General features: G+C 46.3%; 2 protein-coding genes across 2 annotated transcripts in view; both read left to right on the forward strand.

The window, feature by feature from the left end:
* Nucleotides 1-6145: 6145 nt before the first annotated feature.
* On the forward strand, nt 6146-22575 carry LOC108801328 (NXPE family member 3-like). The gene is made up of 5 exons (XM_018573253.1): nt 6146-6562; nt 7349-7569; nt 10454-10524; nt 16827-17033; nt 22040-22575. The coding sequence occupies exons 1-5, from the start codon at nt 6146-6148 to the stop codon at nt 22573-22575; spliced, it is 1452 nt and encodes a 483-aa protein (XP_018428755.1).
* A 1488-nt stretch (nt 22576-24063) lies between these two features.
* The window catches only part of LOC108801329 (NXPE family member 3-like), a 27965-nt gene continuing 25799 nt past the window's right edge, over nt 24064-26229 (forward strand). The window contains exon 1 of the mRNA XM_018573254.1: nt 24064-24090. Coding sequence (XP_018428756.1) covers nt 24064-24090 — 27 coding nt within the window. The remainder of the gene's footprint in view (nt 24091-26229) is intronic.

Below are 26229 nucleotides of genomic sequence, written 5' to 3' on the forward strand. Positions count from 1 at the left end.
CCTCCCCGGGGGGCGGGGGGGGGGGGGGGGGGGGGGGGGGGGGTAATCCCTGCAGGGCACCGTGAGTGACAGTCACGGTGCCCTGCAGGAACTAGATCGAGAAGTGAGCGAGCGACGGTATGTGTAGGAGGATGAGGGGATATCACTCGCCTCATACTTCTCCTTTAACTACTTTTCTCCACTTAGAATGGCTCTCTTTACTGATCTCCTTAACCCTTCCCCAATATTACCGTTCCCCTGCAGCCTGGAGGTGGGTGCGCACGCCTGTTTTAATATTGTAGTTTCAGACACAATGAAGTATTAAAAAGATAATTTGAGGTTTGTTTTACCTTTTTATGCATTCGTCAACCTATTTTAGAAAACAAATGAGTCTTTTTAATGTAATACTTGTATGCATACCCCAATGCTGTCAGAGACAGTGGGAGGGGCGAGGGAAGAACGTGCAATCTCTCTGTACGCTATTCAGTAGGAATGCTTGATCAATCAGACCTGAGCTCCGCTCTATGTACTGAACACTGACCAACATGGCAGAATCCCCAGTAAAGCACGGTACTTTCCATTCCTTTGTTCCATTGTAATAGTAACACAGTATAGAAGGATACCATTGTTCCACTTGGCGCTGTGGGGATTTCACTTGGGAAATAGAAAAATTTTGAAAATGACAGAAAATAGCGTTTGGCAGATTGGCTCATGGCACTGGATTGGGCATCCTTCCAGGCCCGGCGCTACCGCAAGGCAAGCGGCCGCCTGAGGGCGCTGCAGGGTGAGGGCGGAAAAAACAGGGCATTTTGACAAGTACTTGTACTTGCCAAAATGCCCCGATGATTGCGCTATGTTATTTTTTTTTTCACAACTTTCTATGTATTGGGAGCCTCAAGTGCACCCCCTGACATCACCAAAGGGGCGCAGTAAATGTAATATTACCGTTAGGCCCCATTCACACACAAATCGGCCTGCATGTACAGCTCCGTGCTGCGTGCGGGTCCGTACCAAGTAGTTGCTGGGAAGGACAGGGGCTGTGTGTGATTTAGTACGCAGCCCTCGTCCTTCTCTATGGGGCTACGCGGTCGTACGCCCCCCTACGCTCAGCTCAATTGCAGGTCCGTAGGGGTGCGGGTGAGCGTATTCATACGCCGCCGGAATGGATCCTGTATGCGTCCCGGCCAGAAAACCCTCACCCCTACGGACCTGCAATTGAGGTGAGCGTAGGGGGCAGTGGCGTAACAATCGCCATAGCGACCCAGGTGGCCGAACGGAGCTGTACGTGCCGGCCGATCCGTGTGTGAATGGGGCCTTAAGCTGTTGGAGGCTCCAAATATGCAACAGGATATGGTGAGAAATGAAATGCATGCAACAAGAGATGGTCATAGACTACAGACATGTTCCATGAGATTGTCCAGGACTATTAGACGTGTGCAGGGCAAAACATTGTTTTTTTTTTCGGATGAAACAAATGAAAATGAAAAACGTTTTCATTTGTTTTGTCAATGGAAACGAAAATTAACGCTGATTCGGAGGCAACGAGCCTCCAAATCCAAAACCGCACAAAGAAACTGCAGAACGAGCACCAGCCGTAGCGGCCGCCAGCGCGTTCTGTTCACCAAGATGGCGGCACCCGAATATGTGTGCCACCATCGTGGTGTCTACCAAGATATACTCCAAAAGGGTTCTGCGCATGCGCAGAACACGCTGGCGGTCGATCTGGCCGCCGCTTGTTCTGCAAATAACATCACCCAAAGCCGCACAAGTGTGGCGTCATGTGACGTTATGCACCCCGCCTCCAAGATGGCGGCGGGAATGCGCAGAACGCATTCTGATAACTAATTTTTATATGCCCAAATATCGTTTTTTGGGGGGGGAAAAGTGCGTCTTATGGAGCGAAAAATACGGTAATTACTAGCAGCCAACCTAAAAAATATGTTTTCTTTATTCACTGGCCACTGAGTATGAAACAATGCACACCACTGACTTCAGGGACCCTGAGGGCCACATTATACTGTAAGTGCTAAAAGGCCGCATCATCCCCTGGGTAGGCTGGGCACCAGGGATCAATCTGTCTGGCTGAGCAAATTCCTATAAAAACTGGTAGAAACTGATAGCCAATAGATTGCACCTTGCTACGAAAGGGAGGGGGCCCGTCCGTGACGCCCCGCTAACTGGAGTGGGGTCCTCATTCGGAGGTGGAGAGCCCTTACTTGTCATAAATGGGGACAACAATATTCGGAATAGGATGTCTACACCAAGAACTATACTATTGACATGAGGACACAGCAAGAGATTAGAGGAGGGGAGGTTTAATCTCACACTTCGCAGGGTTTTCTTTGTACTGTGCGAGTAGTAAAAATGTGGAATTCCCTTCCACAGTCAGTAGTGTCTACAGATAGCACTGATAAATTCAAGAAACATTTAGATGAGTTTCTTGATTTCTTAAATTTACAGGGATATGATAGCTACTAGAGCCAAGCATATACATACACACCAGGGGCGTAACTAGAAATCACAGGGCCCTGTGGAGAAAGGGGCAGCGAGACAAGCCAGGACATGTCTGCTGTTTCCCTCCATTCCATCCTCCCCAGAACAAAGGACACATGAGGGGAGGGGGTTAGTTGCTCAGCAACAGCCTGTGTACTCCCCCTTCCCTCCCCTCTCAGGCCGGCCCCTCCTGGGACCTTTGTAAGGTCTCGTTCACACCTAGGCGTATTGCATATGCGATTCGCGGTAAAAAAGTTGCGCGACAAACGCTCGTTTCCGAAGGCTACTTGGCTGTATCCCAATGGGAACGCGCAACAAAACGGCCCAAAGTAGTACCTGTACCTTTTCAGGCGTGGGCCGTTTTGTAGCGCGTTAGGGACGGGCGGAAATACGCCGAGGTGGGAACGAGACCATTGAATACAATGGGATTTATATTTTTGAGCGTTTTGTAGAGCGTTCGTCGAGCGTAGAACGCGCTACAAAACGTTCAGGTGTGAACGAGGGCTGAGTGTTGGTGGGAAGGCTGCATGCTCTCTTCCTCGCTGAATGGTTGACTAGAGGCTGCGCTGAGGCCGGTCTCTGTCTGGGGATTCAAAGGGATACGGACTTAACCCTGTCTGCTCTGCTCCACTGCTGCGGTGAGGCCTGCTGGGATCTGTTGTTCTACCCTTACTGGATGTACTCACACGGTGCCTTGTTACCTGTTGGATTACCCCTCGCTGCACCTCTGACCCCTGGACTACTAGCATTGTGACTCTGGATCTACTCCTTCCTTGGCCCGTTGCCTACCTTCTGGGTGGACCCTCCCCGTGGCCTGCAACCCCCCAGGACCTAACCCCGGCCTTTGTACCTTGATTTGTATACCTGAATTCCCCAATAAACACCCCGCATGCCAGGTTCCGTGTGATTTGCCTCTGTGTATTCTCTCCTCGCTCCTAGTTCGTCACATGCCCCATAGCAAAATTTTGTATGGGGCCCTGTGATTTCTAGTTATACCCCTTGCAGAGCCCACTTGAGGGTGACCCCTATGGTGGGCTCTGCAGGGTCTCCCTCAGGTGGGCTGGTCGCACTCCTTACCTGTCCGCCTCCTCTTCCTCCACGCTCGCTGATGGGCCCCACCTCCTAGCCTGCTGCCGACCATGGGCCCCGCCTCCTCCTCCACTGCCGGGTCCACCCTGCTCCACCGCCGCTGCTGCCTCTCATTGACTCCGCAGCCGCTGTGGAGAGGAAGGCGCTGCTGCACAGATTACTGTCGGTGATCTGAACAGCGGCGTGTTCCTCTTCACAGCCGCCAGTGAAAGCCACCAGCAGAGGATGCCATAGCGACCCAGGTGGCCCGCACGGCATCTGGCCGGGCCCCCCTGTGCCTCGGGCCCCATAGCGGCCGCCTGGGTCTCTATGGCGATTGTTACGCCACTGATACATACATACATACATACATACATACGTTGAACCAGATGGGCCTGTGTCTTTATTCAGCCTTACCTACTATGTTACTATGTTACTATGTTACTATGTTACTTTGGTCTGATAATGTGTATCAATCATCACAGTGTGTAATACCACTACCTGCCACTGGAGGGCAACTCACCCAACCATTCATGAGACAGACAGAGCGCAGTGTATGGTGATATCTGGCCCCCAGCTGTGGTTTGTAGTGGAAGAGTCCACAGATGTACTTATCTTGATCACGCGCCTCACAGGGGCCATTTAGCGGCTGAGTGTGAATTGGGCTCAAGCTGTCTATTCAAATTCCAATGGTGACATCAGCTCCTCTGTGAACATCTGATCAGTGCATTATAAAGTCTCTGGTGATAGCGACTTCATCCATAAATTGATATCACATCTTATTGATTCCCCCTATCGGCTGATATCACATCTTATTGATTCCCCCTATCAACTGATATCACATGTTATTGATTCCCCCTATCAACTGATATCACATCTTATTGATTCACCCTAGCAACTGATATCACATCTTATTGATTCCCCCTATTAATTGATATCACATCTTATTGATTCCCCCTAGCAACTGATATCACATCTTATTGATTCCCCCTATTAATTGATATCACATCTTATTGATTCCCCCTATTAATTGATATCACATCTTATTGATTCCCCCTATCAACTGATATCACATGTTATTGATTCCCCCTATCAACTGATATCACATCTTATTGATTCCCCCTATCAACTGATATCCTGATATCACATCTTATTGATTCCCCCTATCAACTGATATCATATCTTATTGATTCCCCCTATCAACTGATATCACCTCATATTAATTCATCCTATCAATTGATATCACCTCTTATTAATTCCCCCTATCAACTGATATCACATCTTATTGATTCCCTCTATCAATTGATAACGCACACCTGAGTTGCACTCCAAATCTCACATGCATGCTTGCATTGGATGGCATACATCCATGAGCACAGCACAGCCGCATGCAGAGTTTAAACCTTGCATTAGCGCACATGTACACCAATGTGTGCAAACAATTGCAAGTTTAAAATAGTGCATGCATGCGCACTTGCAAATCTGCGTTACTCTTTACTAAATCCATATTTCATATTATCTGTATGTCTTTTGGCTTTGTCTGTACTTCAGCATCAGTGGGAGGTGATAAATGCGGTGTCTCCACCTAGAGGAAGTGATGCAATCATTTCCTTGGGGTCAGACAATTTTTGTTATTTGCCAGGAACTCAGCGTGTAATAGGGAGGTTCTATCCCCACCCTAATCCTCCCTTTCTCCTGCTGGTTTATCAGCTACTTGTCACTTTCTTTAATTATTACATCTGTCAATCAAGCAAGAAGAGTGAACACAGGGCAGGACTAGGAGGAGCCACACTACTCTCGAGCCTGTATGCAAATGAAGGAGCATCGTGACAGCAGAGATCAATCCAAGAGGTCATAGACAATCCAAGAGGTCATAGAAAATCCAAGAGGTCATAGACAATCCAAGAGGCCATAGACAGTCCAAGAGGCCATAGACAATCCAAGAGGCCATAGACAATCCAAGAGGTCATAGACAATCCAAGAGGTCATAGACAATCCAAGAGGCCATAGACAATCCAAGAGGCCATAGACAATCCAAGAGGTCATAGACAATCCAAGAGGCCATAGACAATCCAAGAGGCCCTAGGCAATCCAAGAGGTCATAGACAATCCAAGAGGTCATAGAAAATCCAAGAGGTCATAGACAATCCAAGAGGCCATAGACAGTCCAAGAGGCCATAGACAATCCAAGAGGCCATAGACAATCCAAGAGGTCATAGACAATCCAAGAGGTCATAGACAATCCAAGAGGCCATAGACAATCCTAGAGAATCCCTAGTCCTGCTGCTACACCTGAACTGTAGCTGGGTAACATATTGAAGAAGCCACAAGAATCACAAATGTGCAAGTCTGCATGCGCTCTTTTAACCTGTTAATGTTCCAGTATGTGCAATAAAAAGGTAGTTCTGCTTGAAGTCATCTGTCTGCATGTTCATGAAAGCATCCGTGAATAATAGAATACCCGTGTTTTTGGAAAATACATTATGTGCCCTGCTGATCTCATTTTGTTTCCTTTAAGGCTTTGTACAGGTTAATCTTGTTCACACCCAAGAACAAATGGCACCCGCCTCCACCCAAGAGTTATCATTCTCCTGAAACAACCCCAATGACATCCCAAGACTCTAAAACAGAAGAGATCCAGAAGTTCCTTAAACCCCTCGCATGGCCAGAACCTCCCAATGCTACCAGTTTCATGTCATCTACCAGCCCAAAGACCACCGTGTGCTCACTGCTGGACCCAGGTATTACATACCACGTGGGGGAGTATGTAAAGGTTTTTATTAGGGCTCGAGACCACTATGGCCAACCCAAAACCTACGGAGGGGATTTTTTCCAGGCCAAGCTTCACGCTCTGAATCTGAAGGCTGGAGTAACTGGCTCCATCACTGACCACAGAAATGGCACCTACACCGCCACCTTTCTCCTTCCGTGGGCCGGGGTCTCTGAGATTTATATCTTGCTCGTCCATTCCAGTGAGGCCATCGCCATCCTGAAGAGGAAGAGAGAAACTCGTCCTGATAAGGTGAGAAACTATGGTTATTCCTATGCACCTCTCATGGCTTGCCTTGCTTTCCGGGCTCTGCTGCCCCTCATGTGGGCCCAGGACCAAGATCGTTGGTGTCAGCGGGTAGCGGGAAGAAAGAGCAGTGAATGTGGGTTCGCTGATCTCCTCCCCACTGAATGAAACTGGAAGCAACATCCATTTAATCACTTCCAGCTTCTGAGCCGTCATTCTCTGGCAAGAGAACCCGGGGAAGAAGCTGACCAAACACAATCTGTGCTTGATCCACTTTACTGAAGTGCAAAGGTGACATTAGGAGTCTAATAGACCCCTAATGTCTCCTTAAAGAGAAACCTGTCACCAGTAATATGCTATCACATAGGGGGCTTGTGAGCCCCCTGATGTCATAGCAATGAAGTAAAAATGAAATAAAATGAATGTAAAAGCACCCAAAAAAGTCCCAAGTCCCCCGCCCCTGTGAACTGACGCAAGCATACAGTATATTGGGTGCATCTACATATGAAAAGGATAATTGCACCACACTTGTTAGGTATCACCACATGCACCAGAGTGAGAGCAATAATTCTAGGGCCAATATTCATGGTTAACTCTAAATTTATGACCTGTGTAGGCTTTTAAAGTGTCGTTTACTATCCCACGATGCATCGAATTCTTTGAATGGAGGAGGAGCAGCTGAATGACAGACTCTCCACCGCCCATTCACAGAACTCCTCAGGAATGGCCTGCGTCTGGAATGTACAGCGCAATACATTTGTAGTGTTGATGGCAGCTGTTTGTATTGTTCAGGTGTTTTATTACGGGTATTTCTACCATAACGGGAGATGGGCCACGGTGGAGTGTAATTTTCATCCTCCTGGACGGGACGTTTGTACTTACCGTGATTCACAAACCGGGGAGGAATGGTTCTGTGTGCGTCCAGAAGGTTTTCCCTGCAGCACGTACCTGGAGCATTCTAATGGTGGCCATCGCGAAATACTTACCTCTGCTGAGGGAAAGTTTCTAGAAAGGTAAGAGTTATTTACAGAGGTTGTGGCACCTTAGACACTGAAACAAGATTATAGCTTGAAGCCCATATATATCTATAGTGGGGGTGGTTGTAGTTGCCTACATTGCGGTTTGCAATGCTGGCAGATCGTGGATGGTGGGAGGGGCTGGCAGGGTGCTGGGCATAGCTTCCCGAAAACATCACAGCATCCGGCCGCAGTAGTATTTATTTCCTATGCTTCTCAGTTCCATCTAGTGAACATAATGTAATATTACAACAGTCTACATTCAAACTGGGAAGAGCCATCTGGTGCCCATATTGTATTATTACAGAACTACATGCAAACTGGTAAAAAAAATATCAAGAACATTTAGTTTTGGCATTATTCACCCAAAATGAACATTCACAGATATTGGATGGGTGAAGGGCACTGCAAATTGCCTATAAATAGATCCCAGGGTGTTGTCAGCCTACTACAGGTAGAGCTCACAGAATTTATGACAGATAAACAAGTATTTTTTTTCCCCCCGGCAAATACAGTTACGTCCTGAAATAATTGGACACTGACAGAATTTTCATAGTTCTGGCTCTGTACGCCACCAGAATGGATCTGAAATTAAACAACCGAGATGCAATTGAAGTGCAGACTTTCATCTTTAATTCAAGGGGATGAACAAAACTATCACATGAAACGTTTTGGAATTACAACCATTTTCATACACAGTCCCCTTATTTCAGGGGGCTCAAATGTAATTGGACAAATGGACACAATCATAAAGAAAATGTTACTTTTTAATATTTTGTCGAGAATTCTTTGCAGGCAATGACTGCTTGAAGTCTGGAATGCATTGACATCACCAAACGCTGGGTTTCCTCCTTTGTGGTGCTTTGCCCGGCCTGTATCGCAGCTGTCTTCAATTGTTGCTTGGTTGCGGGTCTTTCTGCCTTAAAGGAGAACTATGGGGTTAGGACTTTTCCCCATAGTTCTCCTAAGGGTAACGGGAGGACACAAACTAGCCGAGACGCCGCAGCTGAAGCGGATCCTGACAATTATGTCTGGATCCGCCCAGCTGCGTGAGTGACAGCTGGCTCTGCCTATCTAGAGGCAGAGCCAGCTGTAACCCGCCCCCTCCCCCGTCCGTTCCGCCAGTCAGCGCTGGAGGATCGGAACGGGGAGGGGGGAATCCAGTCCCTCCCCTGTCACGGCAGAGAGCCGTGACAGGATCGAGAAGTGAGCGAACGCCGGTATGTGTTCGCTCACCTCCCAATCTACTGAGCCGACCTGTGACAGTCTCATTGTCACAGGTCGGATAGAACTATGAGGTGAGTGAAAAGCACTCACCTCATAGTTCTCCTTTAAGTTTTGTCTTTAGGAAGTGAAATGCACGCTTGACCAGGTTGAGATCGGCTGATTGACTTGGCCATTGCAGAATATTCCACTTGTTTGCCTTAAAATAACTCCTGGGTTGCTTCTGCAGAATGTTTTGGGTCATTGTCCATATATATATAGTGAAGCGCCGTCCAATCAACTTCTCTGAATTTGACTGAACCTGAGCAGACTGTTTCTGTCTTCTGTCACATTATCAATAAACACTGGTGTCCCAGTGCCGTTGGAAGCCACGCATGCCCATGCCATCACACTGCCTCCACTGTGTTGTACAGATGATGGATCATGAGCCGTTCCAAGCCTTCTCCATACTTTCTTCTTCCCATCATCATCATACAGGTTGTACTTAGTTTCATCTGTCCAAAGAATGCTGTTTCAGGACTGGGTTGGCTTTTTTAGATATTTTTGGGCAAAGACTTATCTGGCCTTTCTATTCCTGAAGCTTATGAATGGTTTGCACCTTGTGGGGAACCCGCTGCATTTGCCCTCATGAAGTCTCCTCTTTATGGTAGACTTGGATGATGATATGCCTACCTCCTGGAGAGTGTTCTTCACTTGGCTGAACGTTGTGAAGGTGTTTTTCTTTACCATGGAAAGGATCCTATGACCATAAACCATTGTTGTGTTCTGTGGATGTCCAGGCCTCTTTGTGTTGAGAAGCTCACCCGTGCGTTCTTTTTATCCTCAGAATGTACCAAACTGTTGATCTGGCCACTCCTAATGTCCCCGCTATCTCTCTGATGGATTTCTTTTCTTTGCAGCCTATGAATGGCCTGTTTCACTTGCATTGAGAGCTCCTCTGAACACATGTTGTGGGTTCACAGCAACAGCTTCCAAATGTGAATGCCACACCTGGAATCAACTCCAGACCTTTTACCTACTTGATGATGAAATAATGAAGGAATAGCCCACCCTTGTCCGTGAAACAGATTCTGAGCCAATTGTCCAATTACTTTTTGGTCCCCTGAAAAAAAAGGGGTCTACGTAATAAAGAAGGTCATTCCTATACCCTTCCTCCAATATGGAAGTGTATACCCTCAACTTAAAGCTGAGAGACTGCACTTTAATCCCAGATTCTTTATTTAACTGTATGAATTAATTTTGGTAAACAGACAAAATACCAAAACGCGTGTCAATGTCCAATTATTTCCAGACCTAACTGTATATGTGGCACCACGGAGGAGGACTTTAACGCTGGGCTGCCACATATATCTGCCCACTGATCTGTCACCGACAGCATCCAGTCACTGTTAATTATTGTAAGCCGGGGATGGGCTCCCAATCGTGTGATGGCCAATCATGATCGGGAAACCGCTCCCCAGGCTACCGACACTACGTAACAGTTAAAGGGTCGGGAGCAAGAGGTTAAAGTGGGGAAATGTGCATGTATAGCGGAGATGAACTGAATATTTTTATTTTATTTTGGCCAGACATACTGTACACTTTAAACATCAGATATTTGCCAGGATGGTTCTAAGATTCCGTCATTTGATTTCTGTCTCATTTCCCATTCTGACAGCTCTGTCACCAATCAGGTGATTTCATCAGCCCTCCCAGATTTTACTGTCCTGCCCCAGAAGAACGGCACTGGTAAGATCAGAATTAACAACTTAAGTAAGAATTCAGAGAATTCAATTATTTTTAAATGTAATAACAAATGGGGAAAGGAGAAGCGCCTCAAATAACAATAAAGTGGACAAAAAACTCCTGGGTTCCAGCGTCAATCTATAATAAGCAAAGTTCCCCGAAACTACAGAATCCCGAAATAGGAGCTTTCTATAATAATCAAACAGGTAATGATAATGTAACACATTTTAATGAGAATTAATAATAAAGTAGAAAAACATATAAATACACCTACTGACAAAGAACATCTAAAATCAATTAAAATGACAAACAAGTCCTCCCTGATATAGCCCAGTGTTGATTGATGTAGATGAGAATCTAGTGACCGTTAGTGATGGTCACAAAGAGTCACTGATATTGGACACAAGCGCTGTGTTAGGCAAGCAAATACTCAGTATCAAAGAAATTTGCTGAATCCGGGGACCAGCAGTCTGGGACAGCCATTGTGACCATTACCTCATGCATGCTTGAAGTCTTTTTTGTTAGGAACTGTCTCCCCACCTAAACCACATCGGAAGTGAGTAATTCCTTCTTTTTTTCTCTTCTTTGATACTGAGTATTTGCTTGCCTAACACAGCGCTTGTGTCCAATATCAGTGACTCTTTGTGACCATCACTAACGGTCACTAGATTCTTATCTACATCAATCAACACAGGGCTATATCAGGGAGGACTTGTTTGTCATTTTAATTGATTTTAGATGTTCTTTGTCAGTAGGTGTATTTATATGTTCTACTTTATTATTAATTCTCATTAAAATTTGTTACATTATCATTACCTGTTTGATTATTATAGACAGCTCTTATTTTGGGATTCCGTATTTTCGGGGAACTTTGCTTATTTTTAAATGTAACCTAGTTACGACAAGTTACAGGAGGGTGGAGTTGGGATATAGAGGACCCATCACACCATTGTGGTGCCGTGTGCATTGCATTAAGGCAGCCCAATTATTTTGAATGGGCTGTCAACGTACCCAGGTGCCCGAAAACCAGATCTGACCCCTTTTTTTTACAAACACAGCACACCACAACACATGGAAATGCATTACCAAACATTGGAGTGCACTGCAAAAGCAGGTCCATTGTCTTAGTGCATTGGGGTGCCATGCATACTTTGCTGAAACACTTGCAGTGACGTGCACATGTGAATGTGTTACAGAATTGTCGGTGATCTGAGTGCAAGGTATATCAAGGATGCAGCCTAGAGTAACTGTATAAGGCAAAAGAGAGCACAGAACAATGCATTGCTCCCTTGCATTCTGAGTTTAAAGGGTGATTCCACTTTGCTAGATGAATATGGGAAAATGGAATTACTACCTCCAATCTGTCCCCCTCTCCCCACTCTGCTATACTTACCTTTTGGGAGAATGCTCCTTCCCCTCCACCACTGCAAGTGTATTACCTGTACCCTGTACTGTCATCAGCGCAGCACTGTGCTCTGTATTTTGAACTTGGCAAGCACTTATTGGTCAGGGTGGTCACTGACTGCGCTGACCAATGAGAAGCGCTTCTTAGCAAGAAGCACTTTTCATCAGTCAGCTCATCATGCTGACTAATGAGTGCTCGCCATTTGCAAACAAAATTCAAACTACATAGCTGAGGGATGCACTACAAGACAGTACAGGGTACCAATAGTATGCACGCCCCGGCGGAGGGAAAAGGAGCGGTTGCCCAAAGGTAAGTATAGCAGGGGGAGGAGGGGGAGCAGATTGGGAGCGCAATTCCATTATCCCAAACTCACCTAGGAAAGTGGAATTACCCTTTAACTTGAGGTATTACTCTCCTGTGATCACACTCTAGAGCTCCCCCTGGCTGCAGCCTAGTAAAAGCATTGCTGGGAGGTCTATTCATTTACCTGCTACATACTTCCCCTCTTTAAATAAATGCCACCTGACAGTTATAATAAATGACATTTATTTATAGCTTGTATCATCTAATTAACTATGGGAATATGTTCCTGGCAAAAAATATGGACACGAGGGAACTTCTAGTGATGTAAATATTGGCCATTTTATGTCTGAGGGCGTCACAGCACTGTTCAATCATATGTATGGAAACATCCCCCTTTTGAAACGTGTTACCTAGTGTCTCATATGTCAATATCTCCTTTTGGTTTTCTTATTCTTTGAGGAAAACGTTGTTCAGAGGAGAGGCTCCCTTCCCTCACTGTTTCATTAGAAGTTGGTGCAGCTCCTTCCTCCTCTGGTTGCAATTCTGGCTTGGCGACATTGCTGAGATCACTTGTAAATGAACCAGCAGCTTCCCCGCTCTACATTTAGCCCTGCTTGCCCAAAGCAGGGCTAAATGTAGAAAACAACCTACCGCCAGAACTGCATGTCCCGGGAGTTGGGAGATTCTACACCCCTGCAGCCCAGAGGCCGGGTCTCGGTGGCCTTGCCAGAAATCAGGCCCTGGGTATCAGCACCTGCATTTTTTTGCCCTGGGTGGTACTTGCTGTCAAAGCAGAAGTCAGCCAACTGCCCTACCCAGCGATTTCCAATGTTTAGTCTTGCTGAGCTAAGAACATACATTGACATATGTTCTTAGTTGCTGTCTGTAAAGATGGTAAAAGAGGGGGCATAGGACAGGTAGTCCCTAAACTTCTCACAAATGGACAACCTTAGGGCTAGGGACTTTAATTTCCCTGAATGCAAATGGTAATTTTTCTCAGTTGGCATCGGTGTTTGTGAACCAGAGCTTATTACCTGTACTTAAGCACTGCGCCTAGCCTATCCTGCGATGTATCCGTATGTAAATCAAATGGTGAGTTTAAGTCAGGATAAGCAAGGATTGGGGGTTTGGTTAATATAAGTATTAGCGTGTCAACAACCTTTTGGTGTTCTGGTATCCATTGGATTGGTGTCCCAGAGGGCAGCTGCTGAGCTGTTCATGTCTTTACAGATGTCTTCCTATTTACAGTATCCCCCTTTTCTGTCCCTATATACTCTCTTTTGATTTGTAGTACGTCAGAGGGGTCTAGCTATACATGAAACATCCATAATAGCTTAAAAACCTAAGTAATTTTCTCACTTCGCCCATTGTCTTTTTTGTCTTCTTTCTGAGTGCATCTACTGCTTCTGTATCCTTTGAATGCCATTACCTGAAACAAGTCTACCAAGGATTCTTCTATTTTAAAAAGTTCACACTTGTTTGCTCTCAGCTTTATCACATGTGCATGCAGCTTATATAAAAAAAAAACCTCTCAGTACTTCAAGGTGTTCTGAAAAGGTCTTGGAATAACAGAATATCATCCAGATAAGGTGAACAGCATTCATCTCTTAGTTCCTCCATGGTCTCTTCTAGGCATCTTTGAAAAGCTGCTGGTGCGTTCATTAGACCAAAATGAATCCTCACCCATTCATGTAAGCCCCAGGGTGTACTAAATGCTGTCATACACTTTGACTCTTCAGAAATAAAACCTTGGTGGTAAACACTTCCCTAATCTAAAATAGAGAACCAGGAGTGGCCACTCCAATTGTCTAGTAGGTCTTGAACTCATGGCAAGAGGTGCCCATCAGGTATAGTCTTCCTATTTAGCTATCTGAAGTCTACTCATAGTCTCAAGCTCCCATCTTTATTTCTTACACGAACTCCAGGGGGGGCGAGTAAAGTCCTTTTGGACTTGTGTATCCATCCCCTTTCTAACAACTTCTTCATGTACTTTTTTACTTCCTGGTACAGAGTTTTTGGAATGAAGACTTTTGCACTGGTGTCGTATACATCAAGTTGAATCTTAAGATATAAGTTAAGAATGCATCCAATTTCTCCCTCCTCTTTTGCAGAGGTTATTGACTCTTGTATTATTATTATTATACAGGATTTATATAGCGCCAACAGTTTGCGCAGCGCTTTACAATATAATATAGGGAAGACATTACAATCACAATACAAATCAAGACAAGATGGTAAGGAGGGCCCTGCCCCTGAGAGCTTACAATCTAAAAGGGAGGGGGAAGTGATACAGGAGGAGGGAGCTGTGTGGGGATGAGTTGTTTGAGAACGTGATGGTTGAGCGGTTAGGTTGAGGTGGGATCGGCTTCCCTGAAGAGATGACTCTTTAGGGAATGCCTAAAGGCAGTCAAGGTGGGCGACAGACGGACAGGTTGGGGTAAAGAATTTCAGAGGATGGGAGAGACATCTAGAGAAGTCCTGGAGGCGAGCATGGGAGAAGTTGACAAGGGAGCTGGAAAGCAGGAGTTCTCGGGATGAGCGGAGCCGCCGGATTCGGTGATACTTTGAGACCAGGTTTGAGATATAGCCGGGGGCGGAGAGAATACGAGATATAACAAGGGAGTGGATGAGTAATTTTGAGGTTTCATTGGTGAGGAAGGGGCGTAGTTTTGAGATGTTACGAAGGTGAAGGCGGCAGGATTTGGATAGTGATTGGATGTGGGGAAGAAAGGTGAGGTCCGAGTCAAGGATGACACCTCTTCCTTGACTCTTCCCAGCAAGTGTTTGTTGCATTTTGTATTGTTGCATTTTTGTACACTTATCAGGTTCTTATCTTAAGCGAAAGCAGCACCAACTTGTTTTTACAGATATACCATGACCTGGATGAATGATCACCCTCACAGACATCTCTTTAAAGGGTCCAGGTTTTATGATTTTTTTTTTAGCACAGTTCTGATGAATTCTATCTCTGGGTATGTTTTCACACATTCATCAATCCATTTACAGATATGGCTGTAGGTAATTTCAGAGTCCCAGTTTGACATCTGCCCACTGTAAATTCTAAATTCCTTTTTTGGCAGGCATGCTGCTATGTCCCTTAATGTGAACCCACCTTCAGTTGATTGCGGTGGTCTGTCCTCTCTGAGGGGTGGTTCATGATCTCCTACCTCATTTACATTAGGATTTTCAGAGCTGCTTTCACGTATCGAAGACCAAACCTGTCCTTTTACTTGGAGCAAGTAAGCCATACCTCTGTGCTCCACACTGCATACTTCTTACCCTTGCAGGTGTTCCATGATGTACTTACCTCCATCTCACTTGAACCTGTGGCTCGAGGAACATCTTTACCTTCTTTCTCCTGCATTAAGACAGACAGTGAGGGCCGCTGATTCTCAGACAATGTGTCATGATCTGGGATCAGGCTCAGAGTCCAGTAGCTGAAACAGCAGGCACATTCGTGGTATAACAGGCCGGGTTCGGTACACAAGCAGACGGTAGTAATATAGGAGCAGGCAGAAGCGTAGTCAGCGAACAAGCCGAGGTCAGGAGCCAAAGGTATCAGGTATGAAGCAGAAGACGATGAGAGTAGTCGGTGAATCAGCAGCCAACGGTCGGTACACAGGTAGCAGTATGAGTAGATTGTAGCACAGAGGGAGCAGGAAGCAATATGTTGGCAGGAGCACAATAATCTGGCAAACAGGAAGTGCAGAGGCGTGGCTTAAATAGGAAGTTCAAGGGAGGAGTTCAGAGTTCAGCAGAAACTGGGTATAACTGAGCATTACAACAGTAGATCAGGCAAGGAGCTATCCAAGGTTCTAAGGTGGTTCAGCAGGTAGAACCACTGCCAGCTACAGCAGAGGTCCTGGGTTCAGATCCGGTTCCTGACACAATGTGTGCAATAGCTTCTGAATGTGCCACTGTAGTTTCTTTACTGGTGTTGGATCAGCCATTTTGTGTTCTGTGCCACCTCACTAAGGTCTTCTCCCACTGAACTGTAATAGCAGCTTCCAGCTTTGTGATCTCCCAGACGAAGCCTCCAAATGTTACGGGATTGTCGGTGATCTGAGTGCAAAGTATAACAAGGGTGCAGCCCAAAGTACCCGAATAAGGCAAATGAGAGTACAGACCAATGTGTTGCTCACTTGCATTCTGAGTTTATTGTGAGCCTGATGGTATTACTCTCCTGTGATCACAGTATAAATCGTTAGACATCCCCCTAGGTGCAGTATAGTAATAGAATTACTGGGAGGTCTATTCATTTATTTGCTGCAAATGCAATGGTGTGAGGCCGGACACTAACAGTACTATATAGTATGGTGATCCAGTGAAAAATATTGTCTAAAACACATAAAAGCTGTCTATACACACACCTCCTTTTATAATGCAAACTACATTGCGAATTATAGAGTGGTAGCCCCTCAGCAATGGAAGGAAGGTAGACCTGCAGAGATCTCAACACAGAAGTCCTAGAACAGATCTTAGAAACTGTAACTTGGCATAAACTTCCATCTTCCACCATAACCTGAACTCTAAATTAGGTATGGATTGTTTCTATAATTACAAAGATACCTAAACTATTGATGATTTGATGTTTCAGATGACAGAGATATCTGTAGACGCAGCATACCAAATCCAGACCCATCGGGGTATTATTACCAGGACAAGTGGCATTCCCGTGTCTGCAGGAACCAGAATTTCCCCACACCCGCCAACGTCACCTCCTGTCTGAAGGGGAAAGTCGTGTACATGTTTGGGGACTCAACACTACGGCAATTGTGGGAATACCTGGTGGAATTTGTTCCTTGTGAGTTCTACTTTAGTGCCTACATTTCATAATATCCTCCTGCATCTTCCAAATTCACTTTACGTTAAGTTTCTGTTCAAATTGTCTACCAACCATTTTCCCATGTGATGAATCACAGGTCACACTGCTCTCCTTTTTCTTTAAATGTATTCAGATTTGACATGAGGTCCCATAATGCACTGTATCTACTGGGCTCTTTGGTCAGATATGCAAATATTGGTGAAGCACTCAGGAGCATGGATGTTTACTGCACTGAGGAGAGAGGAATGGGCCAAGGGTATCCAGATATCTCACTATTGAGAGCAATACGCCAGCAGGTGTCTGCTGCTGTTATAAATATGACTTGGTCTCCTAATGGGGCCAAAAAATGACAGATAAGGAAATCACTGAAGTCCAGCTCAGATGTAAGTGATACATTACCTCTCTGCCCCAGGAGCTCAGTTCTGCTAGTTTTTGACACAGAGCTCCTAACACTGAGAGCATTGACGTACCTTAATGCTTTACAACACTACTACTGACACCAACCCTAACAATGACCCTCCCTGTATACCTAACCCTAACCCTCTTTTCAACCCTAACCCTCACTTCAACCCTAACCCTCCCTAACCAATTCTTACACCAACTCTCCCCTTGAATCTTACAATCACCCTCCCTGCAAACCAAACCTACCACTAACCTTCCATGTAACTCCAACTCTAGCTCTAACCCTCCCTGTAATAGCAACCCTAACAATAGCCCTTCCTGTAATCCCAAACCTACCACTAACTCTCCCTGTAACCCCAACTCTAAATCTAACCCTTCCTGTAACACCAACCCTAAACATAAACCCCTAACAATAATCCTCCCTGTAACCCCAGTTCTCACACTAACCCTCCGTGTAACCCTAATACACCCTACCTTTAAACCCAAACCTACCACTATCCTTCCATGTAACCCCAACTCTAAATCTAACCCTTCCTGTAACACCAACCCTAACACAAACCCTCCCTGTAAACCCAAACCTACAACTAACCTTCCATGTAACCTCAGCTCTAACTCTCACTACAAACAATCAGCGATCACTGATCACACACTGCTTGTACCCGCTCTCCTCTCTGACACACACTGTCATAGGAGGCTGCAAGAGGAGAGCCCAGCCTCCTGTGACAGCGCTGGCTGTCTCCGCCCCCACACCGCTCTGCTGCACTGTGATAGGCGGCCGAGCGGTGTGGGAGGAAAGACACCGGCCGCTCACAGCGCTCGTCCCGCAGCGCTCGGCCGGCTGTCATTTTCTCTCTGATTCCTTTCATCCCTGCTGGGCACTGCTCTGTGTCCCAGCGGGGATGAAAGGAATCACGGCCGCGCCGACAAAACGGCAGGCAAATGTCACTTTCGGCATTTAGCCGAAAGTGCAATTTTCGGCCGGCGCCCCCCCTTCACTTTTCGCCCGGGGCCCGCGCCCCTGCTGCCCCCCCGGTTGTTACGCCACTGCACAAACCCTCCCTGTAAACCCAAACCTACAACTAACCTTCCATGTAACCCCAACTCTAAATCTAACCCTTCCTGTAACACCAACCCTAACACAAACCATCCCTGTAAACCCAAACCTACAACTAACCTTCCATGTAACCTCAGCTCTAACTCTCCCTGTAACACCAACCCTAACACTAACTCTCCCTATAACCCCAGTTCTCACACTAACCCTCTGTGTAACCCTAATAATAACACTCTCTTTAAACCCAAACCTATCACTAACCCTCCATATAACCCCAACTCTAACCCTTCCAGTAACAGTATTCCTAACACTAACCTCTTTGTAGCCCACAACCTAACATTAACTCTCCCTTCAACACCCAACCATAGCGCTAACCCTACCACTAACCATCCATGTTATCCATAACAATAATCCTCTCTAAGACCAAAAAAAAACCTCTGTAACCCCAACCATAACACTAACCCTCCTGTAAACTCTAGCATTAGCCCTCCTTGTAGACCTAGCACCCACCCTCCCTTCAAACCTGACCCAAACCCTATTCATAACACAAACACTAACCCTGTCCCTCCCTGCAACCTTAACCCTAAGCTTTCCTACAACCCTAACACTTATCCTCCCTATAACTAGGCCCGGCGCTACCGCAAGGCAAGCGGTCGCCTGAGGGCGCTGCAGGGTGAGATCTCCCCCATGTAACCCATACTGCAACACTAATAATAAATGGCATCCAATTTTCGTCTAGCTTTTAAAGTGGGTATGGCCTGTCTACAGAACAATACACAAATGTTTTCCCCAACACGCTTCCCAGTTAGCCGGCAAAGTCTAAGCTGTTCCTAATTTGTTTAATTTGTTTCTAATTTGTGTGAATTCGAGGATTTAGCTGCATACAGTTGCTTCTAGGCATGCCTGCTCTCATTTTTTACATTGCTTTATATGTCTCAAGGTGGGAATTCTGTTGTTAGGCTGGAGTTAGGGACCGCACTTTGTACTATGGACATCCCTGCCCATGTGCAATTTACCTTAACACTTTCACTGCCAGAGTCGTTTTTGCATTATTTTTTTTATGGGGATGTTTTGCTGCAGGACAGCTCCCAGGTTGCGGCCCTCTACCACACCCCTGCAGATTCAGCTGACAATTACAATGGGAATGGAAAGACAGAACAGCACTTGGACCCAGGACTCAGGGGCCAGTAAAACAAGAGACTTTAAGCAAGAGGTACAGGAAGATTGCAGCAGGAGAACACCAAGAGAACAGATACACCACAGACAGTGGCGGAACTATTGCCATAGCGACCTAGGCGGCCACTATGGGGCCCGGGGCACAGCGGGGCCCAGCCAGGATGAGGAACAAAGGGGTCCCCCTGATGCCGTGCGGGCCACCTGGGTCACTATGGCATCGCAGGCTGCTGGCTGGCACTGGCGACTGTGAGGAGGAGCACGCCACTGTCCAGATCACTGACAACCTGTGATCTCTGCAGCGGCCCATTCCACGTTCCTCCTCACAGCCGCTGCTGAGTCAGTGACCGCCAGCAGCTGTGAAGGGGGAGGCTGGGCCCGGCGTCGGCAGCAGAGGAGGAGGCTGGGCCCAGTGTCAGCAGCGGAGGAGGAGGAGGAATCACAATATTTTGCTATGGGGCCCTGTGATTAGTTACACCCCTGACCACAGAGGTATAAGACACACTGATGCAGGGTACATTGGGGAGTTACAACACACAGGAGAAGAGGACTGGGTCCACACAGAATACATGACACTAGTGCACTGGTTGGGATACACAGAAGAGTGCACACCGGGAACGCGTGTCACAGAGGTTCTGGATATCCAGAAGGATACACACAATGTTCAGGATAAAGTGGCGGATACACACAAGGGAGAACGCGTTACACGAGGTTCAGGATACAAATACAAGCAACGCGCAATCCACTGAAGTGCAAGATACACTGGAAGAGGTGCGTAGTACACTGGGGAAGAGCAGGCAGACAGGGCTGGAGTGTGGGAACATTGAAGCAGTGTAGCGGTGCCAACAATACAGACGACTCACAGCACACAGATGAAAGTGAGGAAGGGACGCAATATCCACAGGGAAATCAGAACATCACTGGGACACAGAACAGTAAAACAGGGAAAACAGCCAAAGCGTAAATACTCAGGGGTACACAGGAAACTTGGAAACACTGGAATTCTAGAAAGTACAGGGAAACTTGGAATCACTGGATATCTCAGGAAACACAAAGTATGATCACCAGGGACACAGGGGGGTCCAGCAGCTGGTTTGAAGATACGTTGCTCGAACCCCGAGCAACAGGTGTAATAACACTAAACAGCAGAGGTGGAGACCAGATAGGCTGTAGGCCTATGACCTGTAGTAGGCTGGAAGCCAAGCACCTAGGAAAGAGGGGTAGACCTGGCACAGAACACTTGGTAAGTGTGACATAACCCTCCTTGTAACTCCAACCCTAAGCCAAAGGCTACATTCACACCTTCAAGGTAGGAGCGTTTAGGGATTTCTGCATCAGGAACATGCGATATCCTGCAGCAGGAACCCCAAATCTGCCATTCACTAGCAGCAGCTGTCACCCGTTCAAGTTAATGATCGGGTAATAGCGGTTGCATTTGGAAGCGGCAGAATGCTGGCAGACTTTTTTTTTCCAGTGGCTGAGCCATTATAAAAATTGAAAAGCAGTTCTGGCTGCAATGCTCACCTCCTCTCAGGTACTGTCCCAAGCATTAACTTCTTAACGGCCCTCGATGGCACTTCTCTTTTGGGCTGAATGACACCTATTATCATTCAATCCACTTCCTGGGAGTGCATGGGTTGAAGGACACACTTCTTGGGGGGCACTCCCCACTTACAATACAGTGAAACCGAGAAGGCACTAATCAATGAGGACCACCAATCTCCTGAGAAAAGTCAAAGAGGATCTTGTGCAGCGTGTGACCAGCCTAAAAACAACAAAATAAGGGGAAGAATTAAATAAAAAAAAGGAGACAGGGGCAGAAGAAGGGAGGGCTTGTAATTCGGCTTTAAATTATGATATAATCTATCTTATTATTATTACATAGTATTTATATAGCGCCAACAGTTTGCGCAGCGCTTTACAATATAAGGAAGACATTACAATCACAATACAATTCAAGACAAGATGGTAAGGAGGGCCCTGCCCCTGAGGGCTTACAATCTGAAAGAGAAGGGGAAATTATACATGAGGAGGGAGCTGTGTGGGGATGAATTGTCTGAGAACGTGAGTGTTGAGCGGTTAGGTTGAGGTGGGATCGGCTTCCCTGAAGAGATGAGTCTTAAGGGAACGCCTAAAGGCAGTCAAGGCGGGAGATAGATGGACAGGTTGGGGTAAAGAGTTCCAGAGGATGGGAGAGACTCTAGAGAACTCCTGGAGGCGAGTATGGGAGGAGTTGACAAGGGAGCTGCAAAGCAGGAGGTCTTGGGATGAGCGGAGGGGACGGTTAGGGTGATACTTTGAGACAAGATTTGACTATATGACTTTGTATATTGAAATGTTTTTACTGTTATTGTTACAGCACTTCAGAGGGTGAACCTCCATGTTAGCTATGCCCCCGGCCCCCTGTTGGCCACGGATGCAGAACACAGCTACCTCGTGGAGTGGCGGGCACACCAGAGGCCACTTAGCATGAAGCGCACCCGCGTGCAGGAACTGAAGTACATTGCCAACGAGCTGGATAACATGGGAGGAGGAGACGATGGACTGGTGATCGTTATAAACTGCTTGGCTCATTTTATCTTCTTCCCAGTCAATGTTTATTTGAGAAGGATGATAACCATCCGTGATGCCGTGGCCAGACTACTGGAGCGCAGTCCACAGACCTTGGTCATAATTAAGTCCGGGAACACGGGGTTCCTGTCTACCCATGGCAGTGACTGGCTATCCTGGCAGCTGGACACATTGATGAGGGAAGTGTTTTCAGGACTTCCAGTTACCATACTGGATGCCTGGCAGATGACCTCCTGCCACTACATGACAAAATCCATCCACCCCGGCAAGATCATCGTGCAGAACATGGTGGACTTAATGCTTTCCTTTATCTGTCCCACATAACAGGACAAAGTGATCATTGCTTCTGGTTTAAAGCAGCATTTACAAAGAGGGAAGAGGTCAACAGAGAAACCAACCAAAGGAACCAAACGAGCCTGCAAAGCACTAAACATGCTCACTGAGATCAGATGATCAATGATTGATCCTGACAATTTAAACAAAGTATGGCAATGACTGGAAAGTCTACACGTCTGATCTTGTAGATTCCTCACAGTTCTTGAAGGGGACCAATCAGCCTGCTTAGATTTGTCAGAAAATACACATCACTGGTTGGGCCTCATCTTGAGTATGCGGTCCAGTTTTGGTTACCAGTCCCCAGAAAGGATGTCCTTGAGCTGGAAAGAGTCCAGCGGAGGGCAACCAAACTCATTAAGGGGATGGAGGACCAGAGCTATGAGACAAGGCTTTTAAATTTAAATATGTTCTCGTTGGAAGTAAGGAGATTAAGGGGGGGCATGATTTTTATGTACAAAATTTTCAATGGTGATAGCAACACTAGCAGCACACTCTTTAGGATTAACTCCATAAAAAAGACTAGAGGCCACCACCTAAAATTGGTGGGGAAACAATTTCAGCACAAGGGGCGAAGGGGGTTCTTCACAGTTAGAGCGATTAGGGTCTGGAACTCGCTGCCACAAGCAGTGATATCAGCTGAGAGTGTGGAATCATTCAAGAAGCTTTTGGACGATTTCTTTAGAGACCATAACATACAGGGGTACAGGTACACTTAAGAATGAGATGACACCGGGACCTATACATACGCACACACCAGCAGAACCATACACATGCATGCAATAGGTTGGACTTGATGGACTTATGTCTTTATCCAACCTCAAATACTATGTTACTATGTTACAGAATAATTCCTTATTTGAAACATATTCATGCCTGTGCTTTAGTCACAAGTAGGGATGCACCGATACTTTTCGAGTACCAGTGCCGATACTTGGCATTTTCATGAGAACTCCCAGGGTTGCAGCGGCTGCAGCTGGGACCGGGCTCTGGCGCTCCACCACTGTCCTGAAATCATTAGTCTGTTTTAGAAAAACTGTCACATGACAATAAGCAAAAATGTATCAGTACTTGTATCTGTGAGGACTTGAGGACTTGGGCAAGTATCAGTACTTGTATCTGTGAGGACTTGGACCGGTATCAGTACTTGTACTCGCAAAACTAGTATCGGTGCATCCCCTAATATATATTTATAAAAACAAAACCATACAATAAAACAGAGATATACAAATCCCGGAAGCTCCATGTCCTCCGTACAAATGACAGCTGCCTCCTAGCTTCTGAATTTTGCTCTAGTCTAGTCTTGGAGCTCGAAAAGTATCGGTACTTGTACCGAGTACTGTACTTGGTATCGGTGGATCCCTAGTCACAAGTAAGTAAAATGTCCTGTAGTTGGGTCAGGCATGACCATGCAATGACTATCTCATGTCTACCTTGTAACAGGTCGACAGTGACAGAATGAATGATACTAGATGATCGATGACTGATCATTACACTTTCACCAACGTAAGGCAATGTTCATAAAGTCTAGCTGCAACATCAGATCTTGGCAGACACCTCATAGCTGTTTCCGAGGATCAATCAGCCTGCTTGGTTTTATCAGATGATGCAGGATCATTCTTCGTTTAGTACAAACATGCATGTCTGCTCCAAGTAAGACTGTCCTGTGGTTGGAATTGACATGACGTCCTGCAAACTAAAATTGGCCATATGCCATTAGAAGTTTGTTCCAAAAAATCCATCTGCAGAACGTTTGTTCAATTTTCAAAGAGTTAGTGGGTGTTCTGTTTCAAGAGCCGCTTTATGCTTTGAATACCTCCTTTGGACCTCAAGCTTTCCAGGCAGTATGGTCACAAGCGGATTCAGACCCATCCACAGACAGCCTAGCTCTCCAAAACACAGACACAGGAGCTGAAATCCAACATTGTTGTACTTCTTAAAGTACATACAGAGTATGTTCGCTGGTCACATGAAGTGTAAAAAGGCATAGATCTTCCAATCCAAGTGTCTACACTGGGGGCCAGAAGATACAATGATGGAATGTGGAAGAAGCAGGGAGAGGCTATACCAAGTGACACCAAACACGAGGGGAGAACAGTGGAAGATACCAAATATACAGTATATTTATACATTTAAATAAATGTTGCTTTGCATTATCTTTTCATTGATTTAATAAGCAATAAAAGAAACCTGTTTAATACAACTAAAATTAGGTTTAGGCTGCTTAATATGTCTAATATTAGGTTTGGGCTACTTCATTACCATTACCAAATCGGCGGTGGTAGCAGAAGCTGAGTTTGTGTGTGGAGAACGGGGCTGTGCTGCTGCGTGGGATTGCAGCAGGCACTGTATCCAAGGAGGCCGGGAGCTGAGAGCAAGAGGATACTGGCCACTGGATGCTGTGAACAACCGCACACTATGGGTGTTTCCCCCCTTGGAGAGAGAAGGTGAGAAATGGGAGACTGTAACTGCTAGGAGGCACTGTGTGCTGGGGTACTGTGAGAGAACTGGGGGCACAGAGTCAATTGGGGGCACTGTGAGAGAACTGGGGGCGCTGAGGGTAAACTTGGGGCACTCTAAAAGAATTGGGGGCATGGGTGAATTGGGGGGCACTGTGAGAGAATCAAGGGCTTAGAGGGGGAACTGGGGGCTCAGAGTAAACTGGGGGCACTCTGAAAGAACTGGGGAGACTTTGAGAGAACTGGGGCACTAAAAGTGAACTGGGGGCACGGGTTAACTGGGGGGCACTGTGAGAAAACTGGGGGCACTGAAAGAACTGGAGGAACGTGTGAACTGGGGGGCACTGTGAGAGTATCAAGGGCTCCCAGAGTGAGCTTGGTGTACTGTGAGAAAACTTGGGGCATTGAGGGTGAACTGGGGGCACTGTGAGTGAACTTGGGGCACTGAGAGTAAACTGGGGGCACTCTAAAAGAACTGGGGGCATGGGTGAATTGGGGGGGGGCACTGTGAGAGAATCAAGGACACTGAGAGTGAGCTGGGGGGCACCAAGTGAGAATTGGAAGCACATGTGAGCTTGAGGCGCCGTGAGAGCCAGGGGCATTGAGTGAGAACTACTGGCCATTGTGAGAAATGCTTGGGACTGTGGAAACAGCTGGGCAGGACTACTGGGCACTGTGATAGGACTGCTAAGTGCAATGTGTACTGATTGTCACTGTGCAACACTGCGGAACATCAGCAACACAGAGAGGAGTTTGGGTGTCACTCACCAGGTGCTGGCGGAGGCCGGTATAGAAGAGTACTAAGAGAGCTTAGCCAGACCATTGGTCCTAATTTTCAAGGACAGCTTACTGGCTGGAAGAGTACAAACTGGTGTAAAGCAGATGTACTAATTTTTAAATTCAGGTCAAGATATATACCGTACTGGGAAATTACAGACCAGTTAGCCTATCATCAATACGTAGGGATGTCCAGATACCAGTTCAGATACCAGCGCCGATACTTGGCATTTTCACGAAAACTACCAGGGTCACAGCGGTTGAAATTGGGACCTGGCTCTGGCGCTCCCCCACTGTCCTGAAATCATTAGTCTGTATTGTTTTATAAAAACTGTCACATGACAATAAACAAAAATGTATCAGTACTCGTACTTGAAAAAATGGTATCGGTGCATCACTTTTATATATA

The sequence above is a fragment of the Nanorana parkeri genome, unplaced genomic scaffold (genome assembly GCF_000935625.1).
Source record: "Nanorana parkeri isolate BGI_ZX_2015 unplaced genomic scaffold, ASM93562v1 scaffold2303, whole genome shotgun sequence".
Classification (NCBI taxonomy): Eukaryota; Metazoa; Chordata; class Amphibia; order Anura; family Dicroglossidae; genus Nanorana; species Nanorana parkeri.